At 45.8% G+C, this 19,292-nt stretch overlaps 2 protein-coding genes and 1 pseudogene across 2 annotated transcripts in view; 2 read left to right on the top strand and 1 right to left on the bottom strand.

Moving 5' to 3' along the window:
* Window positions 1–2,999, top strand: part of LOC135573963 (inositol polyphosphate-4-phosphatase type I A-like) — a 50,764-nt gene extending 47,765 nt beyond the window's left edge. Inside the window, exon 25 of the mRNA XM_065024443.1 lies at window positions 759–2,999. Coding sequence (XP_064880515.1) covers window positions 759–891 — 133 coding nt within the window. The 3' untranslated portion in view covers window positions 892–2,999. The remainder of the gene's footprint in view (window positions 1–758) is intronic.
* An 821-nt stretch (window positions 3,000–3,820) lies between these two features.
* Window positions 3,821–8,545, top strand: LOC115123077 (uncharacterized; annotated as a pseudogene).
* On the bottom strand, window positions 8,433–17,672 carry LOC135573961 (protein unc-50 homolog). The gene is made up of 6 exons (XM_065024440.1): window positions 17,554–17,672; window positions 16,643–16,911; window positions 10,076–10,196; window positions 9,764–9,903; window positions 9,570–9,677; window positions 8,433–8,832 (listed from the first exon to the last, which is right to left on the bottom strand). Exons 1-6 carry the CDS (start codon window positions 17,670–17,672, stop codon window positions 8,696–8,698), a joined length of 894 nt encoding a protein of 297 aa, XP_064880512.1. The 3' UTR covers window positions 8,433–8,695.
* Window positions 17,673–19,292: the final 1,620 nt, after the last annotated feature.

Here is a 19,292-nt window from a genome sequence, read left to right as displayed (position 1 = left end):
TGCTCGTAACTCTATCTAGAAAGCAGGTCTTCTGTATACAGTATTAGTGTTCTGTACCGCTCCCTCCAACATCATCCCCATATTCCCCGGGACAATCCGTCCGTTCGCTTTAGCTGTTGCCCACATGTTTCTTTGACAGTGGCGTCAATGTGTTGGTTGGTTTTTGGGTTTCTCATTGTCTTTTAACACGAGCCCTTTTTTGTTTTGTTTTCTTCACTTTGCTGTCATCCTCTCTATCTGTGCTTGCCCCCTCCCCTCCCTCCTCCCCTCCCCCCTCCCTTCTTCCCCTCCCTCTTCCCTTCCCCCTCCCCTCTTCCCTTCCCCCTCCCTCCCTCTCCCCCTCCCTCCCTCTCCCCCCCTTCTTCCTCCCTCTCCCCCCTCTTCCCTTCCCCCTCCCCTCCCTCTTCCCTTCCCCCTCCCCCTCCCTTCTTCCCTTCCCCCTTCCCCTCCCCTCCCCTTCCCCTCCCCTCCCCTCCCTCCCTCTCCCCCTCCCCTCCCCCTCCCTCTCCCCTCCCCTCCTTCCCTCTCCCCTCCCTCCTTCCCTTCCCCCCTCCCTCCCCTCCCTCTTCCCTTCCCCCTCCCTCCCTCTTCCCTTCCCCCTCCCCTCCCTCCCTCTTCCCTTCCCCCTCCCCTCCCTCCCTCTTCCCTTCCCCCCCTCCCTTCCCTTCCCCCTCCCTCTTCCCTTCCCCTCCCCCTCCCTTCCCCCCTCCCTCTTCCCCTTCCCCCTCCCCCCCTCCCCTCCCTCCTCCTTTTCCCAGTGAGGGCTGCAGACGGGAGAATACCATGAAGAACGTGGGATGTCGCAAGTATGCTTTTAACTGTCTGCAGCTCAAGGCCTTCCCCAAACATTACAGGCCCCCCGACGGAACGTTTGGGAAGGTTGACACTTGATTTGGATCATAATCTATTCTATTGTAATAGGGACAGCAGTAACAACAGCATAAAAAATGAATCAATGCCTTCAACCTACGGTAGTTGCGGAGGTCCTGTGGTAAATGCCTGTGCACTGAATCGATGCATATTTTCCATTTCAAAGAAGAATATCAAAACCTATGGAATGGGGACAATGCAAAACCACTACTAGTTGAGAAACGATATACAATTTATTCAGACATCGCATACATACTTTCTAGATGGTTCTGAAGTTGTAGATAAGTCAGTTGGGACTAGTAACAACACTGTTTGGTTACATCACGTTTTTAGCGTAGTCAAGATACAGCAAGGAGGTTGTTTTCCTGAAAAGACAGTCACTGATTCTTTACCACTATACACAGATGACTTTTAGTTCTTTTCAGAGCCTCAGGCAATCTATAGGTCACCAAACGTTCATCCTGGGACGATGCTACGTCATGCTGACTATGTTCAAAGTCGTGTCTCTCAACCCATAGTTAACATGTAAACTGGGATTCGTACATTTGGTTGGCGTCATTGGCCAGAGCCTATGCATTTCAGAGTTCTTATTTAGGGAGTGTTTTACATATGGACTACACATTGTGGAAGTCGAGCTAGTCTGACGGACTTGATGAAGGATTCCTTCCCCACGTGGATTTAGCAGTACTCTAATCCTGTAGAGCAGGGGATCTTTCAATGGTTTCAGCTCCAGAACTAAATAAGAAATTGACCATCCTCCTGTGACCCAAATGGTTCACCAGTGACTCAAATGAAGACGAAATAGTGTGTGATTAGAGATGTATTCTCATAACTCACGACCCACCTCTTGCATGCCCAGGGCCCACTTTGGAACCCGACCCATAGTTTAAGAAACCCTGTAGAGAGACGTCCCACAGACTGCAATGGCAACCCAAGACCAACCAGAGCTTTCAGTGTCTGACGCATACCTCACCTATGTCCTGTTTCCCTTGTCATATGTGTAAAGCCTGCGTTTAACTTCTTTGCCAAATGAAGGGTTGTGATTGTGAATGGATTTAGCTGTGTGGCATTATCTGGCAGCTCACTGTGAAGACTTAGCACTGTCTTAAAGGGATAGTTTGGGATTTTGGCACGGGTTCACCCGGGAGTCGGGTGAAGTTAGAGGTAGTTTCGCCAGCCAATGCTAACTAGCTTAGCACAAAGAGGGCCTCATTGCCAAAATCCTGAACTATTCCTTTAAGATTTAAAGAGGAATATTAAAAAACTATGAATGTTCTAGAAAGATCCACTTCCCTCTTTTACCAAGTTAATTTCTGGAAAAAGTTTGGTTTGAGGGTAATAAATGAAACATAACACATTATAAGATTGACTTGTAAAGGAAATGGAGTAGATTATTTTCTGTTCTAATGTTGAACCAAGTAAAGGCCAGTAGGAAACCATTTAAACACCCAAGAAGTACTTTTCTTTAAGGTCATTTTCTGCATTTGTTGCACTGTTATTTTAGGATTGTCTTGTTGGCAGGCGTTGTTGACCAGGGTAAAATAGTCAGTAGAATGTTATCGGTATGGGAGTTACATTGTACGTTAATCTGGAAACTGTGCTGCTCAACAACAACATATTTGTCATGTCTATTTTCACCACCAAGCGGCAATGTCGACTTTCTGTTTTGCAACATTTAATGAGATTGCAATTTGATACACAATTGAGCCAGAGGAGACTTGACCCTACAAATGAGTGGGTGTGGGTGTGGGTGTGGGTGTGGGTGTGTGTGTGTATCAAAGCTTCACGTATAATGTTTGCTTTTCAACAGGCACTTCTGTACTGCACACAACAGGATTTACCCATAGACTCAACTGTGAGATGCAGTTTGTGTACATTTAGTCTATTGTTTACTGTAGTGTCTTTCATGCTCATAAATATTTTTTGTATTATTGAAAACATATTTTGCATTTATGTACTATACTATAGGGTATAATTCAATAAGTGTTGGGATTGGATTTGTATTTCTTTCTATTGTAATGAGTGCATATCTTGTATCCTGCACAAAGAGGATATCTGTATAGGCCTGACTGTTGCTTTAGATGAAGCTTTCATCAATATCTGACGCTAATAAAATAATGTTCAACGTCTTTGTTTTGTCTTTGTAATGGAAGACTTGAAAGTTTACATCAAGATGTTGGGTGTTGGAAGGTTCCGTTATTCTCATTGCAATTCATTGTATTCCAGAACCTTCTCTGGGTGACTCCAGCTAGAGTGAAATGTCATCCAGCCAGGTCACAGCCACAGTAAAACAAAAGACCTTGTCTGGCTAGTAGGATTTTTTTTTTGTTCTTTGCAAGATGCCACTTGTTATACAGTAGCAAAGCTGTAGAGATATGAAGCCAGTTATGTCTGTGGTGATGTACTCATAGTCACAACTAGAAAGAAACAAGGTTCAACACATTTTGATTCCTAAAATACAGTGCTACTTGAAGACAATGGCAGCCCCATTGGCATATGGCACACTATGGAGATCAGCGTCTCGTTTCCAGAGGTGGAGGTAATTAGGTTTATTTTTCACTTCTCATTTTGCAAAGGAGTGCCGGGTCGAATTTCTTGGACAACTGTCAGGCCCGTAGTGATGCACAGTGAATGCAAATCTACTCTGCCTTTAGCCCCATTTGTAATCCTGTATGGACACATTTTATTTTGACTAAAACATCTCTGGAATATATACATTTTCTTCCACTGTTCAGGATATGTCCAAAGATTGGTATTTTAATACGTTTGACTGCGTTAGGAAAATGTTTTGGAGAACTAGTCTGCTAAGAATACAGCCTTGGCAGACATAAGCAGTCCACATTCATGTGGTCTATTACGCTCAATCACACTCCAGTCCAGAGGGTGGCAGTAATGCACTCAACATCTGGTTTGCACACTGAAGAACAAACAAACAAACAAAGTGGGGGGGATAAGAAGAACTCTAGTAGTGGCTGCGGTTCCGTGAAAGGACGTCTTTATTTCGCGCAGAGGAATGGCTTCTCTTATTAATGTTGGGTCGACATACTCAAATTATACACACTTTAATATTGCGCTCACCGCAGTTTTACCGCCGCGACGCAAGAACAATTGAAAAAGTCAAACAATTATATCCAAGGCACCATTACAATCCTGAGTTGAATTATGTGACCATACATCTGACTTGTATACACGGTGGCAGAAATGTCTTATCACATTATAAAGGAGTGCGTCCGAAAACGAGGTAGCTAACTTCCATTTTTAGATGACTTTTTTTTTGATTGTGTCCATAGTCATTTAACCTACATATCTGCGGACAGGGGGCACTGTTTTGCAGCCACCGTCCGTCATAAGAATATTTCAATGTAATGTTTTCCAGGACAAGAGAGCATATTTCTTTTGTTGTAGTAGTGGTGAGTATAAAAAAACTGTTTTTAATTAGAAATGTATTTCGTTTTACATTGTTCGAACAATGTTAAAGTAGGCTCGTTGTCTCTACAGTACCTGCAGGGTTGGATGCCCAGCTTTAATCAAAGTCAAAACTTCAGAGGATGGAGAGAGATTAGTTGTAAAGGAAATGGTTAAAATAGACAACCATGAAGTCAGTGAGGTGAGTGGTCAACATAATGGGTTCAATTCCAGATGGCAATACCATGATACATTTTATAGTCTTACTGTTATGATAAAATACACTAGGACTATCACATAACAATTACTGGTTGATGGTTGTTCACACATGTATAAATTAATGTTCTTGTACAGGCTGCATTCAAGCACTACCCCAAGAGGAGACAACTATGTCCGGCTGAACGCGCCAAGTGTTCCCGAATTGCTGACAAAGTACGATGGCAACAAAGATTGGTGATCGAAGAGCAAAGTCATCCTACCGAAGGACATTCACAACATTGCAGCGACAATGAACTGTCCTCCAAAATGTGAGCGAAAGAAACAAGAGGTGAGCAAAGGGATTCGAATGGTGATGGACACTGACACAAAGCTAAGAGAACATGTTAAGGACGGTACATTGCCATTACGTTGCCACAACGTTGGGGATGTTACACCCTCACATACAGCGGCGTAGTGGTGGTTGTTTATTTTACCTGACCTCGAACAACCGCCCAGAAGTCTCGTGGGCTTACAATCCGGTTCGCTACGTGGACTCCAGTGCTAATCAGCTTGGTAATATCAGGCTACAGTTTACCAATCTTTTGACCTGTGTATCCACCTACGTGCGCAGGACATTTGTCCGTGGGTTTCGCGTAGCACAGAACCATTAGAAATATAATTATATTTCTATGTGCAGAACGTTGGCCCAGTCAATTTGAAAAATGCGTTGAGAAGCCCGTTCCAACACACACACATGTATAGCTGGCAGGGTTACACATAGGGTTTCCATATAGGCAATATCAGATATTCTTTACGGCTGCTGTACTCGGCCTGATTACTTATGATTCAATTCCTATACTGTGTGTCTTCTCCATTCATTCCGATATAAAGGTGCATGGCGAGGTGTAGCAGACATGCTTTTAGTCTTTCAAAGAAGATGCGTCGGCAACGACAGTCAAACTATCGTCAAGCACAATTTTGCTGGTAAAGAAATTGTTGACGAACTTAGATTTTGGAGTGTAATGTCCCATTTAATGTTACTGCTGTTCTGACTGTCGTTGATTGCACCTCTAAGCGTTCAAGGATCCAAGGGGGTCCGATAAGAAACTGGTGCTTGACGTGGACACGGGGGTGGATGACGCTCTGGCCATCATGATGGCTCTCGCAGCCCCCAACGTGGAGGTCCTGGGGATCACCTGCGTAAGCGGCAACGCCTCCCTGGAAAACTCCTGCAGGAACACACTGCGAGTCGTCAAGGTCTGCCAGAGACTTGAGGTAGGCCTGGTGGAAAGACTGCTCACTTCATTAAACAACCATTTGATTTGTAACGATCATACCATTTTGGTGGTAAGCTTATATTCTATTATAGACTAACGTCAGTATGTATTATATCGACTGTGTTGCGTTAGATCCCAGTGTTCGGTGGCGCTGCGGAGCCTCTGATGGGCCACCCCCTGTCGGCAGGCTCCTTCCAAGGGCAGGATGGGCTGGGGACGCCCTGACCCAGATGCCCCGGGCCTGAGCTGCTGCAGACCGAAGGGGCTGTGGAAGCCATCATCAGGCTGGTCAATGAGAACCCTGGAGAGGTCAGTAACAGAAGGGTTAGGTTCCTAGGCTAAAACCAAACCCCAGCACCCCTAGATCTATGAGAAATGTCTTTGCATTGGGGAATCCAAACAAGAAGGTATTTTACTAGGATCCCCATTAGCTATTGCAAAAACAGCGGCTACTCTTCCTGGGGTCCACATGAAACATAATACAGAACATTAATAGACAAGAACAGCTCAAGGACAGAACTACATACATTTTTAAAACAGCACACACACGTAGCCTACATATCAATGCATACACACAAACTATCCAGGTTAAATAGGGGAGAGGTGTTGTGTTGTGAGGTGTTGCTTTGGTTTTGAAACCAGGTTTGCTGTCTATTTGAGCAATATGAGATGGAAGGAAGTTCCATGCAATAAGGGCTCAATATAATACTGTACGTTTTCTTGAATTCGTTCTGGATTTGGGGACTATGAAAAGACCCCTGGTGTCATGTTTGGTGGGATAAGTGTGTGTGTCAGAGCTGTGTAAGTTGACTATGCAAACTGTTGGGATTTTCAACACATTGTTTCTTAAAGAAGTGATGCCATCAGTCTCAACTCTTAGCCAAGAGAGACTGGCAGCATAGTATTTATATCAGCCCTCTGATTACAATGAAGAGCAAAACGTGCTGCTCTGTTCTGGGCCAAATGCAGCTTACCTAGGTCTTTCCTTGCAGCACTGGACCACACGGCTGGACGATAATTAAGACTAGACAAAACTAGAGCAGAAATGGCATTTTGGAGTGGTGTCAAAGAGCAGAGCATCTCTTTATCGCGGCTAGACCTCTCCCCATCTTTATTGTTTGCATAGTCAACTTACACACAGCATCTTTATAACCATTTCATCTATATTTTTGACCATGACAGTTTACAATCTAAGGTAACTCCAAGTAATTTAGTCTCAACATGTTTAACAGCCACACCATTTATTACCAGATTCAGCTGAGGTCTAGCACTTAATGAATGGTTTGTACCAAATGCTCATAGTTTGAGATTTTCAGGACCAGTTTATAATGAGGTCTAGTGCTTTGTTGCCAAGGTGTTAAGGGTGTTTTTTTCCCCTTCATAGTAGATGTCTGGATTGACTGTGTTTCTCTGTCTAGGTGTGCCTGGTAGCAATGGCCCCGTTGACCAACCTGGCCCTTGCAGTGAAGATTGACCCCACCCTCCCTCAGAAACGCAAAGGTCTCTTCATCATGGGAGGCAACACTGACTGTGAGGGCTTTGTGTCTTTAATGTAATTTACATTTGCCTAGTGACTTAACAACATACTTTGTCATACAGTCAATTGACCTGGTAGGATGTTACGTTGTTTCTTGGATATTGTTATTTGTGTTTGCAGCGAGGGGGAACACCACCGTGTGTGCAGAGTTCAACTTTGCTGCCGACCCGGAGGCTGCTTACATCGTCCTGAACCGCTTCTTCTGTCCAACCTACCTGGGAGTTCTGCTGTGAGAACAAGCTACCATGGGTAAGACCACAGGTTCTGGTCATCTACCTATACAGACTAAATAAAGGCTCACCCACTACCATGCTTATTGTAAGCACTGGTCCAGCTCTCACATCAGAGCAGATGGGAGGAAATGAGACAAGGAGAGGTGGCCACTTTCAATTATTGAGATGCATCCACTGGCTTACTCAGTAATGAAGTCTATCGAAATATCACTTGCAGCCTTTTACAAAGATATTACATACATTTTGTTTGAGCAAATTGATTAGTCTTTTCTCCAAACCCAATTCTCTAATCTGCACCCTGCAGTCATTCTGTGACAACTGGCTGGCCCAGGACTCAGACAAGGCCCACTTCATGAAGAGCATCTTCAAACACACAATGGACACCGTGGCCACTTGTGCTCGCTACCAACGGGAGATGACTGCTGGCCCGGGTTTTGTGTCGTGCAGACAAGGCCCGCCATGGCAGCTTCGTGTGGGTGTCTTGAGCCGGTGGCGGTTACCGTGGAGCTTCAGGGGACCTACACCCGGGGCATGATGGTCCTGGACAAGCTGGGAGTCCTGGAGAAGGAGCACCAAGTTGTCGTCATGAGGACAGTTGACCTGGAGAGCTTGATGGACTCACTGAAGTAATAAGGGAACTACACTGATACCGCTGTCCCATATTGCTTTCAATTGTTTATTTTTACAAAATTATAGGGGAGGGCTCAAATTCCACTCTTCGTAATGAGTTTTGTACAGGGAGACAGTTTGTGGTGGTGGATGTGTCTGTTTTGAATCACCATTTTACTTTAACTGTAGATTATTTATTTCCGATGTCTTACTATATATATTATGAGGTCAACAGCAAATGTCCATGAGTGATGTTATCAGTTGTTTTAGATTGCATTTCTTTCCTGTTAATGAAAAGGGGGATGAAGTAAAGCCTCTTTATTGAAAGTGCCCAGGAATGTACTCAGAGAAACGCCCCTTAGTCCAATTCAAATACAAATTCACCACTTTTCATTACGTCATGTTTAAAATAAAAACAAACCACAATTTGTATCTTACAGCCAAAGTATTATTTACAAAGTATACAAAACTGCATCACCCCATCCAATCACATTCCAGAATGAAAACATTGTCCATGAGTCCTCAGAGCCACCTGACTGTCTGTGGGCTCTGGTCCTGGCTAGTGTCTACTGGACGCGGTACTTGTAGAACCAGCAGAGGCCCTTGGTGAAGTTCCATCCCAGGGAGAGAGAGAGGATGTAGAGGAGAACTAGCAGGGCGAAGGGGTAGAGCAGAACCACTGTGTTCTGCAGTTGGGGCAATGCTGAGGGGACAGCGAGAGAGGAACTGGAGTAAATATACAGTTGGTAGACGTAACCATTGTTAGAGGGTCTGATGGTTTCACCCCCTTAAAGGTGAATAAAACCACAGAACAAATGTGTAGCATCCGCTTGTCATTTCCACTCACTACCAAATATGGCAGTGAGCGGAAGCGTCAGGTAGCCTAGTGGTTAAGAGCATTGGGCCAGTAACCGAAAGGGCCCTGGTTTGAATCCCTGAGCCGATTAGGTGGGGGAAATCTGTCTGTGCCCTTGAGCAAGGCACTTAACCCTAATTGCCCCTGTAATCGCTCTGGATAATAGCATCTGCTAAATGACTGGAATGTAAAATAAAGCCCAGTGGCCAGCAGAGGAAGGATGACCGACATTCTGCAAGTTTTGAAACATTTGATCTCAATACAGTTTTCTGTTCCCAAAACTAGAATCTGTTATGAACAGAGTGGACTAAGTCTTGTAGGCTTTACCCTTTGGCAAAGTCGTAAAAAAACACATTGTTTAGAAGGAGTGCAAAGGCGAATTGAGTTATAGCACATGGACACTTAAGAGTAGGTTTGCAAGAACGGGCCAATAGGATCTTGCTAGCTCGTGCTTGGATATGCCCACCTCCTTGCTTGTTCTGCCCACTATGACTCATTTGTTCCCATTGGAAAAGACAGGCTGTGGTCTATCTTGGTTTAGTTATAAAAAAAATCTTTGATAAAACTGTTATAGGGGGCCTCACCGTTGTATCCCAGGAATGTAATGTATAGATAGTAGCTGATGGCTGTCAGCCACAGACTGTTCCCTACAAAGTACCCCAGGAACCAGTCTGAGTTTATCACTACGATATCTGAAACAAACAGCAGAGATCAGACACCGTTACAACAAATAACACCGTAACATGTTAGAAATGTGTAATAACAAGCCTGCACTCACGGTTTATAAAGAAGAGCTGTAGGAAGTGCAGGATGACAAGCAGGGGGTAGAAGGCATTGAGATGCACATCGAAGGCGTAGCCCCACTCTACATCATAGTCCTTACTGGGCGGCTTCAGCAGGTACTTATTGGTGATGAACCTGGGGATACAGCACGGACAGGAAAGGGCCTTTAGAAGAGCCTGGGGAAGGACCAACATTTAAACAGCCCGAAGACAACCTCTACTCAGTATCTGAAGGGACCAGATAGACATACACACAATATGATGCTTCCAGCCATTCCATCTAGCTCTTTCTGTAAATCTCAACTCACCACATGAGTGTGGAGATGAGCAGGCCCACGCCGATGCAGTCTATGAACACCACCCACAGCAGCAGCTTCAGAGTCTCCACAAAGCCCATGTCCAGCACCAGCCCAAAGCCCACTGTGGACACTACACACAGAGGACGAGAGACCGGTGTCAACCACAGCCACAGGACAAAAGCAAAAGATGATAATATTGTTATTTATTAGGATCCCAATGAGCTGCTGGAAAAGCATCAGCTCCTCTTCCTGGGGTCCACATAAAACATGACAATGTATAGTTAAGGACTGAAATACATGCATTTAAAATGACACAGCGTACATATCAGTACATACAATATCTAGGTCTAATACATTGCAAGTTGCAATACAAGATATATAAAATGGCTGTCTCTCTTCACAGTCCCCTTGTGCAGTAAGGTGTGCTATTATCTGGTTTTATTTCTAGCTTGAGTTACCTGGGGTGGCAGAGAGTTCCATGTCGTCATGGCTCTATTTAATACTGTGTTTCCCAGCCTCTGTTCTGGACCTGGGGACTGTGAAGAGACCTCTGTTTGCATGTCTTGTTTTGTACCGGTTAGTGTCCAAACTGTGTACCAACTGCTTGAACAGACAGTTTGGTACCTTCATCACATCAATACCTCTTACAAAGACCAATAGTGATGCAGTCAATCTCTCCTCAACTTTGAGAAAGGAGACTGACATGCATGTTACTGACACTTTCCCTCCAAGTGAGATACGGGCTGCTTTGTTCTGGGCCAACTGCAACTGACCCATGTCCTTCTTTGCCACAACCGGGCAGTATTCCAGGTGCTCCAAAACTAGAGCCTGTTGGACCAGTCTGGACGACAGATGTCAAAAGGCTGAGCAACGCCCTATCGCGGTCAGACCTCTTCCCATTTAAGCAACCATCTAGTCTATATGTTTTGACCATGACAGCTTGCTATCTAGGGTTACACCCAGCAGTTTCATCTCAACTTGATCAATAGCCACATCATTCAATAATAGATCTAAACGAGGTTTAGCATTGAGCGAGTGATTTGTCCCAAAAATGATGCTCTTCGTTTGAGATATTCAGCACCAGCCTATTGCTAGTTACCCGTTGTAAAACTGTCTGGAGCTCTGTGTTAAGTGTCTGTTATTTATTTTACTGTGTAAGTCTAACAAAAACAGCTCCCAATCTTCTTTCAGTCATCATTTTTAAAAAAATGTATTTTACCTTTATTTAACTAGGCAAGTCAGTTTAGAACAAATTCTTATTTTCAATGACGGACTAGGAACAGTGGGTTAACTGTCTTGTTCAGGGGCAGAACGACAGATTTTTACCTCGTCAGCTCGGGATTCGATCTTGCAACCTTCCGGTTACTAGTCCAACGCTCTAACCACTAGGTTACCTGCCGAGCATGTGGAGTAACTGATCATCAAAACATTTCCTTGAGACTACACAGTCTCATCACAAACTCTTTATGTCTCTGATCTGTTTTAATCACATGTGAGATGAGACCAAGTCAATGGAAAGAGGGTCCCATAACTACTCCAAATGATACATTCATTCCTGTCTAATTGGTGGTTACATCCTATACATCCTATACAAGAAAGCCTTATTGCATCCTATACATCCTATACAAGAAAGCCTTATTGCATCCTATACATCCCATACAATAAAGCCTTTATTGCATCCTATACATCCTATACAATAAAGCCTTATTGCATCCTATACATCCTATACAAGAAAGCCTTATTGCATCCTATACATCCTATACAATAAAGCCTTATTGCATCCTATACAAGAAAGCCTTATTGCATCCTATACATCCTATACAATAAAGCCTTATTGCATCCTATACATCCCATACAATAAAGCCTTATTGCATCCTATACATCCTATACATCCCATACAATAAAGCCTTATTGCATCCTATACATCCTATACAATAAAGCCTTATTGCATCCTATACATCCTATACAAGAAAGCCTTATTGCATCCTATACATCCTATACAATAAAGCCTTATTGCATCCTATACATCCTATACAAGAAAGCCTTATTGCATCTTATACATCCTATACAAGAAAGCCTTATTGCATCCTATACATCCCATACAATAAAGCCTTATTGCATCCTATACATCCTATACAATAAAGCCTTATTGCATCCTATACATCCTATACAAGAAAGCCGTATTGCATCCTATACATCCTATACAAGAAAGCCTTATTGCATCCTATACATCCCATACAATAAAGCCTTATTGCATCCTATACATCCTATACAATAAAGCCTTATTGCATCCTATTTTGAGTTTGTTAATAATTTCTGTTGCTGTTTCATTTCTAGTCAAAGCTTTAATATGATGCTTTAAAGGTGCTTTGCTTTTTGTTGGGTTGTGCATATTTATACTTTCTCTAAATTGCTAAAAGTTATTTTAGTGGTCAAACTATTGCTACACAGTTCCCACTCATTTACATTTACATTTACATTTAAGTCATTTAGCAGACGCTCTTATCCAGAGCGACTTACAAATTGGTGCATTCACCTTATGACCTCCAGTGGAACAGTAGTGCATCTAAATCTTTTCAGGGGGAGGGGGGGTGAGAGGGATTACTTTATCCTATCCTAGGTATTCCTTAAAGAGGTGGGGTTTCAGGTGTCTCCGGAAGGTGGTGATTGACTCCGCTGTCCTGGCGTCGTGAGGGAGTTTGTTCCACCATTGGGGGGCCAGAGCAGCGAACAGTTTTGACTGGGCTGAGCGGGAACTGTACTTCCTCAGTGGTAGGGAGGCGAGCAGGCCAGAGGTGGATGAACGCAGTGCCCTTGTTTGGGTGTAGGGCCTGATCAGAGCCTGGAGGTACTGAGGTGCCGTTCCCCTCACAGCTCCGTAGGCAAGCACCATGGTCTTGTAGCGGATGCGAGCTTCAACTGGAAGCCAGTGGAGGGAGCGGAGGAGCGGGGTGACGTGAGAGAACTTGGGAAGGTTGAACACCAGACGGGCTGCGGCGTTCTGGATGAGTTGTAGGGGTTTAATGGCACAGGCAGGGAGCCCAGCCAACAGCGAGTTGCAGTAATCCAGACGGGAGATGACAAGTGCCTGGATTAGGACCTGCGCCGCTTCCTGTGTGAGGCAGGGTCGTACTCTGCGGATGTTGTAGAGCATGAACCTACAGGAACGGGCCACCGCCTTGATGTTAGTTGAGAACGACAGGGTGTTGTCCAGGATCACGCCAAGGTTCTTAGCGCTCTGGGAGGAGGACACAATGGAGTTGTCAACCGTGATGGCGAGATCATGGAACGGGCAGTCCTTCCCCGGGAGGAAGAGCAGCTCCGTCTTGCCGAGGTTCAGCTTGAGGTGGTGATCCGTCATCCACACGGATATGTCTGCCAGACATGCAGAGATGCGATTCGCCACCTGGTCATCAGAAGGGGGAAAGGAGAAGATTAATTGTGTGTCGTCTGCATAGCAATGATAGGAGAGACCATGTGAGGTTATGACAGAGCCAAGTGACTTGTGGTGTATAGCGAGAATAGGAGAGGGCCTAGAACAGAGCCTGGGGGACACCAGTGGTGAGAGCACGTGGTGTGGAGACGGATTCTCGCCACGCCACCTGGTAGGAGCGACCTGTCAGGTAGGACGCAATCCAAGCGTGGGCCGCGCCGGAGATGCCCAACTCGGAGAGGGTGGAGAGGAGGATCTGATGGTTCACAGTATCGAAGGCAGCCGATAGGTCTAGAAGGATGAGAGCAGAGGAGAGAGAGTTAGCTTTAGCAGTGCGGAGCGCCTCCGTGATACAGAGAAGAGCAGTCTCAGTTGAATGACTAGTCTTGAAACCTGACTGATTTGGATCAAGAAGGTCATTCTGAGAGAGATAGCGGGAGAGCTGGCCAAGGACGGCACGTTCAAGAGTTTTGGAGAGAAAAGAAAGAAGGGATACTGGTCTGTAGTTGTTGACATCGGAGGGATCGAGTGTAGGTTTTTTTCAGAAGGGGTGCAACTCTCGCTCTCTTGAAGACGGAAGGGACGTAGCCAGCGGTCAGGGATGAGTTGATGAGCGAGGTGAGGTAAGGGAGGAGGTCTCCGGAAATGGTCTGGAGAAGAGAGGAGGGGATAGGGTCAAGCGGGCAGGTTGTAGGGCGGCCGGCCGTCACAAGACGCGAGATTTCATCTGGAGAGAGAGGGGAGAAAGAGGTCAGAGCACAGGGTAGGGCAGTGTGAGCAGAACCAGCGGTGTCGTTTGACTTAGCAAACGAGGATCGGATGTCGTCGACCTTCTTTTCAAAATGGTTGACGAAGTCATCTGCAGAGAGGGAGGAGGGGGAGGGGAGGAGGATTCAGGAGGGAGGAGAAGGTTGCAAAGAGCTTCCTAGGGTTAGAGGCAGATGCTTGGAATTTAGAGTGGTAGAAAGTGGCTTTAGCAGCAGAGAGAGAAGAGGAAAATGTAGAGAGGAGGGAGTGAAAGGATGTCAGGTCCGCAGGGAGGCGAGTTTTCCTCCATTTCCGCTCGGCTGCCCGGAGCCCTGTTCTGTGAGCTCGCAATGAGTCGTCGAGCCACGGAGCGGGAGGGGAGGACCGAGCCGGCCTGGAGAATAGGGGACATAGAGAGTCAAAGGATGCAGAAAGGGGAGGAGAGGAGGGTTGAGGAGGCAGAATCAGGAGATAGGTTGGAGAAGGTTTGAGCAGAGGGAAGAGATGATAGGATGGAAGAGGAGAGAGTAGCGGGGGAGAGAGCGAAGGTTGGGACGGCGCGATACCATCCGAGTAGGGGCAGTGTGGGAAGTGTTGGATGAGAGCGAGAGGGAAAAGGATACAAGGTAGTGGTCGGAGACTTGGAGGGGAGTTGCAACGAGGTTAGTGGAAGAACAGCATCTAGTAAAGATGAGGTCGAGCGTATTTCCTGCCTTGTGAGTAGGGGGGAAGGTGAGAGGGTGAGGTCAAAAGAGGAGAGGAGTGGAAAGAAGGAGGCAGAGAGGAATGAGTCAAAGGTAGGCGTGGGGAGGTTAAAGTCGCCCAGAACTGTGAGAGGTGAGCCGTCCTCAGGAAAGGAGCTTATCAAGGCATCAAGCTCATTGATGAACTCTCCGAGGGAACCTGGAGGGCGATAAATGATAAGGATGTTAAGCTTGAAAGGGCTGGTAACTGTGACAGCATGGAATTCAAAGGAGGCGATAGACAGATGGGTAAGGGGAGAAAGAGAGAATGACCACTTGGGAGAGATGAGGATCCCGGTGCCACCACCCGCTGACCAGAAGCTCTCGGGGTGTGCGAGAACACGTGGGCAGACGAAGAGAGAGCAGTAGGAGTAGCAGTGTTGTCTGTGGTGATCCATGTTTCCGTCAGTGCCAAGAAGTCGAGGGACTGGAGGGAGACATAGGCGGAGATGAACTCTGCCTTGTTGGCCGCAGATCGGCAGTTCCAGAGGCTACCGGAGACCTGGAACTCCACGTGGGTCGTGCGCGCTGGGACCACCAGATTAGGGTGGCCGCGGCCACGCGGGTGTGGAGCGTTTGTATGGTCTGTGCAGAGAGGAGAGAACAGGGATAGACAGACACATAGTTGACAGGCTACACAAGAGGCTACGCTAATGCAAAGGAGATTGGAATGACAAGTGGACTACACGTCACGAGTGTTCAGAGAGTTAAGCTTACGTAGCAAGAATCTTATTGACTAAAATGATTAAAATGATACAGTACTGCTGAAGTAGGCTAGCTGGCAGAGGCTGCGTTGTTGACTAAGTAGGCTAGTTGGCATTGGCTGGGTTGTTGACACTACACTAATCAAGTCGTTCCGTTGAGTGTAATAGTTTCTACTGTGCTGCTATTCGGGGCTAGCTGGCTAGCTAGCAGTGTTGATTACGTTACGTTGCGTTAAAAGAACGACAATAGCTGGCTGGCTAACCTAGGAAATCGCTCTAGACTACACAATTATATTTGATACAAAGACGGCTAGCTGGCTAGCGTTGGCTAGCTGTCTACGATCAAACAAATCAAGCCGTTGTACTGTAATGAAATGAAATGAAAAATGTGATACTACCTGTGGAGCGAAGCGAAATGCGACCGGATTGTTGAGTGCAGAAGTTCTGTTCGGTAGACGTTGGCTAGCTGTTGGCTAGCTAGCAGAGTCTCCTATGTTAAGGACGACATAAAACTACACACTCTAAACTACACAATTATCTTGGGTACGAAGACAGCAAAGACAACTATGTAGCTAGCTAACACTACACTAATCAAGTCGTTCAGTTGAGTGTAATAGTTGTGCTGCTAATCGGTAGCAGTGGACTAGCTAACGGTGGACGTTAGCTAGCTGGCTAGCTGCAGGGCAGTGTAGACTGCGTTAGGACGACGAAATACGATAATTACGCAATTATCTATGATACAAAGACGGCTGTGTAGCTAGCTAAGAAGAAATTGCTAAGATTAGACAAATCAAGCCGTTGTACTATAATGAAATGTAATGAAATGTAATACTACCTGCGGACCGAGTGCAGATGCGACCGCTCCTTGTTTTTATAAAGCACACTTGTTCAAAAAGGGCAAGGTGATTGTTAAAGATCGACTGCTGTGAAAAACACCCAAGATACTGACCACAGAGCCAGATGCTGAGTAACACCAGGAAGGCAGGGTCGTCTCTGGCCCACTGGTCCTTGGTCTGCTTCCTGTAGTGGAAGTTACGATACACTCTCTGTGGGGAGGTGAACAGGTAGAGCATCTGCCACACAGCAAACTCAAAGTCCATGGCTTTGAAGTGCAGCAGCCTCCTCAGGTATTTGTAGCGTTTGGCGCCCGCTGTGTGGCGTGCCGCATCGCGGGCACTCAGGCTTCCGTTCTGCGGCGAGGTGGTCGGTAACATAGTGCTGGGAAACACAGGAAGCATCACGATGACCAAATCAGAGCCATAGATATACAGAATTTGATTTACAGTGGAGGTGCAGTCTTCTTTTCTCCCTGCATAGGGCTCACCTGGTGACACAGTACTGTCAGCTTATGTCAACATCAAAGAACCTGTACAATATTGACTTTTACCATGCAATTACATTAAGTCATTGCAACAGTCACATTGATTATTTCTAAATGACGTCGTCCATCCTGTCAGTCTGTCTGCGGTAGTTTAGTTTAGACATCTTACTAGCTATCTGATATGTCTGTAACACACTCCAGCAGTCACGACAGATAGTGTGATATACTGTGCTTTTTGTTGACATGCCAGGCTAACAGACTAGTAGCAGCTAGCTAGATGGCTATTGAAAGCTAACGTCAGCTGGCAAACTGTGGGTTTCCCTGCCAACAATATTGTTTAAACTAAAGTAATTTGTGCCAGCGAGTATCAAAACGTAAGACTAAACAAAGTAGCTAGCTATGGCTAGCTGACGTTAGTCGGTGGCATAGACCCTTTGATGGACATGGAATTGTCTGGCATTAGTAGCACGTTAGACAAGACTACAACATAATGTATGGTTTAGTTGCAAACAGAGATAAGAATGTTGGAATAAACGTACCTACTGAACCTCCTATTTTTAGAAGAATGTTCCTTTTCCTCAGTAAAAAATTGCTCTTCCGGACAACTGAACATGTAGAAACTTCCGGTAAGTGACCAAGAGGCGCTTAGACATTGCATCTTGGGAATTGTAGTCAAAACTAAATTAAACTAGCTTTGTTGTAGTACAATCTATCATAACATAACACCACTCCCCTCTGACATAGCCAAAATAAAAGAATAGATATGGATTTTTGCATGTGTTTTTAAATTAAACGGACAGTATAATGAATATCTGTGAAAGCAGTATAGCATAGGTGATTCAGAGTGTTTATTAGTCACATGTACAGGGTTGCAGGTGTGAGTGAAAATCTTTGGCTTTGACATGCAGAAAATGTCGATGGGTGGAGTACTGGGGGTGGGGCGAATGTCCATAGGTGGAGTAGCAGGGGGAGGGGGAGCGGGGTGCAGGTAGCTGACTAGTGGTGGCTATTCAGGTAGTCTGATGGTCTGAGGTAGAAACTATTGGCCAGTCTTTCAGTTTTTGCCATGATGCTCCTGTGCTGCCCACTTCTAAGTGATTGAAGCAGGGAGAACAGGGCATGGCTTGGGTGGCTGGGCTCCCTGATGATCTTCTTGGCATTTCTGCGACACCTGGTCTTGTAAACTCAGCAAAAAGAAACTTCCCTTTTTCAGGACCCTGTCTTTCAAAGATAATTCATAAATATAACTAACTTCAAAGATCTTCATTGTAAAGGGTTTAAACACTGTTTTCATGCTTGTTCAATTAACCATAAACAATTCATGAACATGCCTCTGTGGAACGGTCGGTAAGACACTAACAGCTTTACAGATGGTAGGCAATTAAGGTCACAGATATGAAAACTTAGAACACTAAAGAGGCCTTTCTACTGACTCTGAAAAACACCAAAAGAAAGATGCCCTGGGTCCCTGCTCATCTGTGTGAACATGCCTTAGGCATGCTGCAAGGAGGCATGAGGACTGCAGATGTGGCCAGGGCAATAATTGCCATGTCCGTACTGTGAGACACCTAAGACAGCACTACAGGGAGACAGGACGGACAGCAGATCGTCCTCGCAGAGGCAGACCCGAACATCACACCTGCACGGGACAGGTACAGGATGGCAAAAATAGCACCCGGGAGTTACACCAGGAACACACAATCCTTCCATCAGTGCTCAGACTGCCTTCAATAGGCTGAGAGAGGCTGGACTGAGGGCTTGTAGGCCTGTTGTAAGGCAGATCCTCACAAGACATCACGGGCAACAACATCGCCTATGGGCACAAACCCACCATCGCTGGACCAGACAGGACTGGCAAAAAGTGCTCTTCACTGATGAGTCGCGGTTTTGCTCACCAGGGGTGATGATCGGATTCGCGATTATAGTTGAAGGAATGAGCGTTACACCGAGGCCTGTACTCTGGAGCGGGATCAATTTGGAGGTGGAGGGTCTGTCATCCGTTTTGTCACCAGCCGCATATACTACCCACCACTGCGACCTGTACGCTCTTGTTGGCTGGCCCTCACTTCATACATCGCCAAACCCACTGGCTCCAGGTCATCTATAAGACCCTGCTAAGACAGGAAGTCCCCCATCTCAGCTCGCTGGTCACCATAGCAGCACCCACCTGGCACCTGCTCCAGCAGGTATATCTCTCTGGTCACCCCCAAAACCAATTCTTCCTTTGGTGCCTCTCCCTCCAGTTCTCTGCTGCCAATGACTGAAAGAACTACAAAAA

Source organism: Oncorhynchus nerka, linkage group LG2 (assembly GCF_034236695.1).
Source record: "Oncorhynchus nerka isolate Pitt River linkage group LG2, Oner_Uvic_2.0, whole genome shotgun sequence".
Taxonomy (NCBI): domain Eukaryota; kingdom Metazoa; phylum Chordata; class Actinopteri; order Salmoniformes; family Salmonidae; genus Oncorhynchus; species Oncorhynchus nerka.
This window is presented reverse-complemented; position numbering and strand designations above follow the sequence as displayed.

Excerpts from the sequence above, each read along its gene's own strand:
- LOC135573961 (XM_065024440.1), bottom strand. The coding sequence starts at position 17,672 with ATGCAATGTCTAAGCGCCTCTTGGTCACTTACCGGAAGTTTCTACATG. Across the intron at positions 9,678-9,763 it reads ACAGCTCTTCTTTATAAACC|ATATCGTAGTGATAAACTCA; the intron begins GTGAGTGCAGGC and ends TGTTTGTTTCAG. Across the intron at positions 8,833-9,569 it reads TACATTCCTGGGATACAACG|CATTGCCCCAACTGCAGAAC; the intron begins GTGAGGCCCCCT and ends CTGTCCCCTCAG.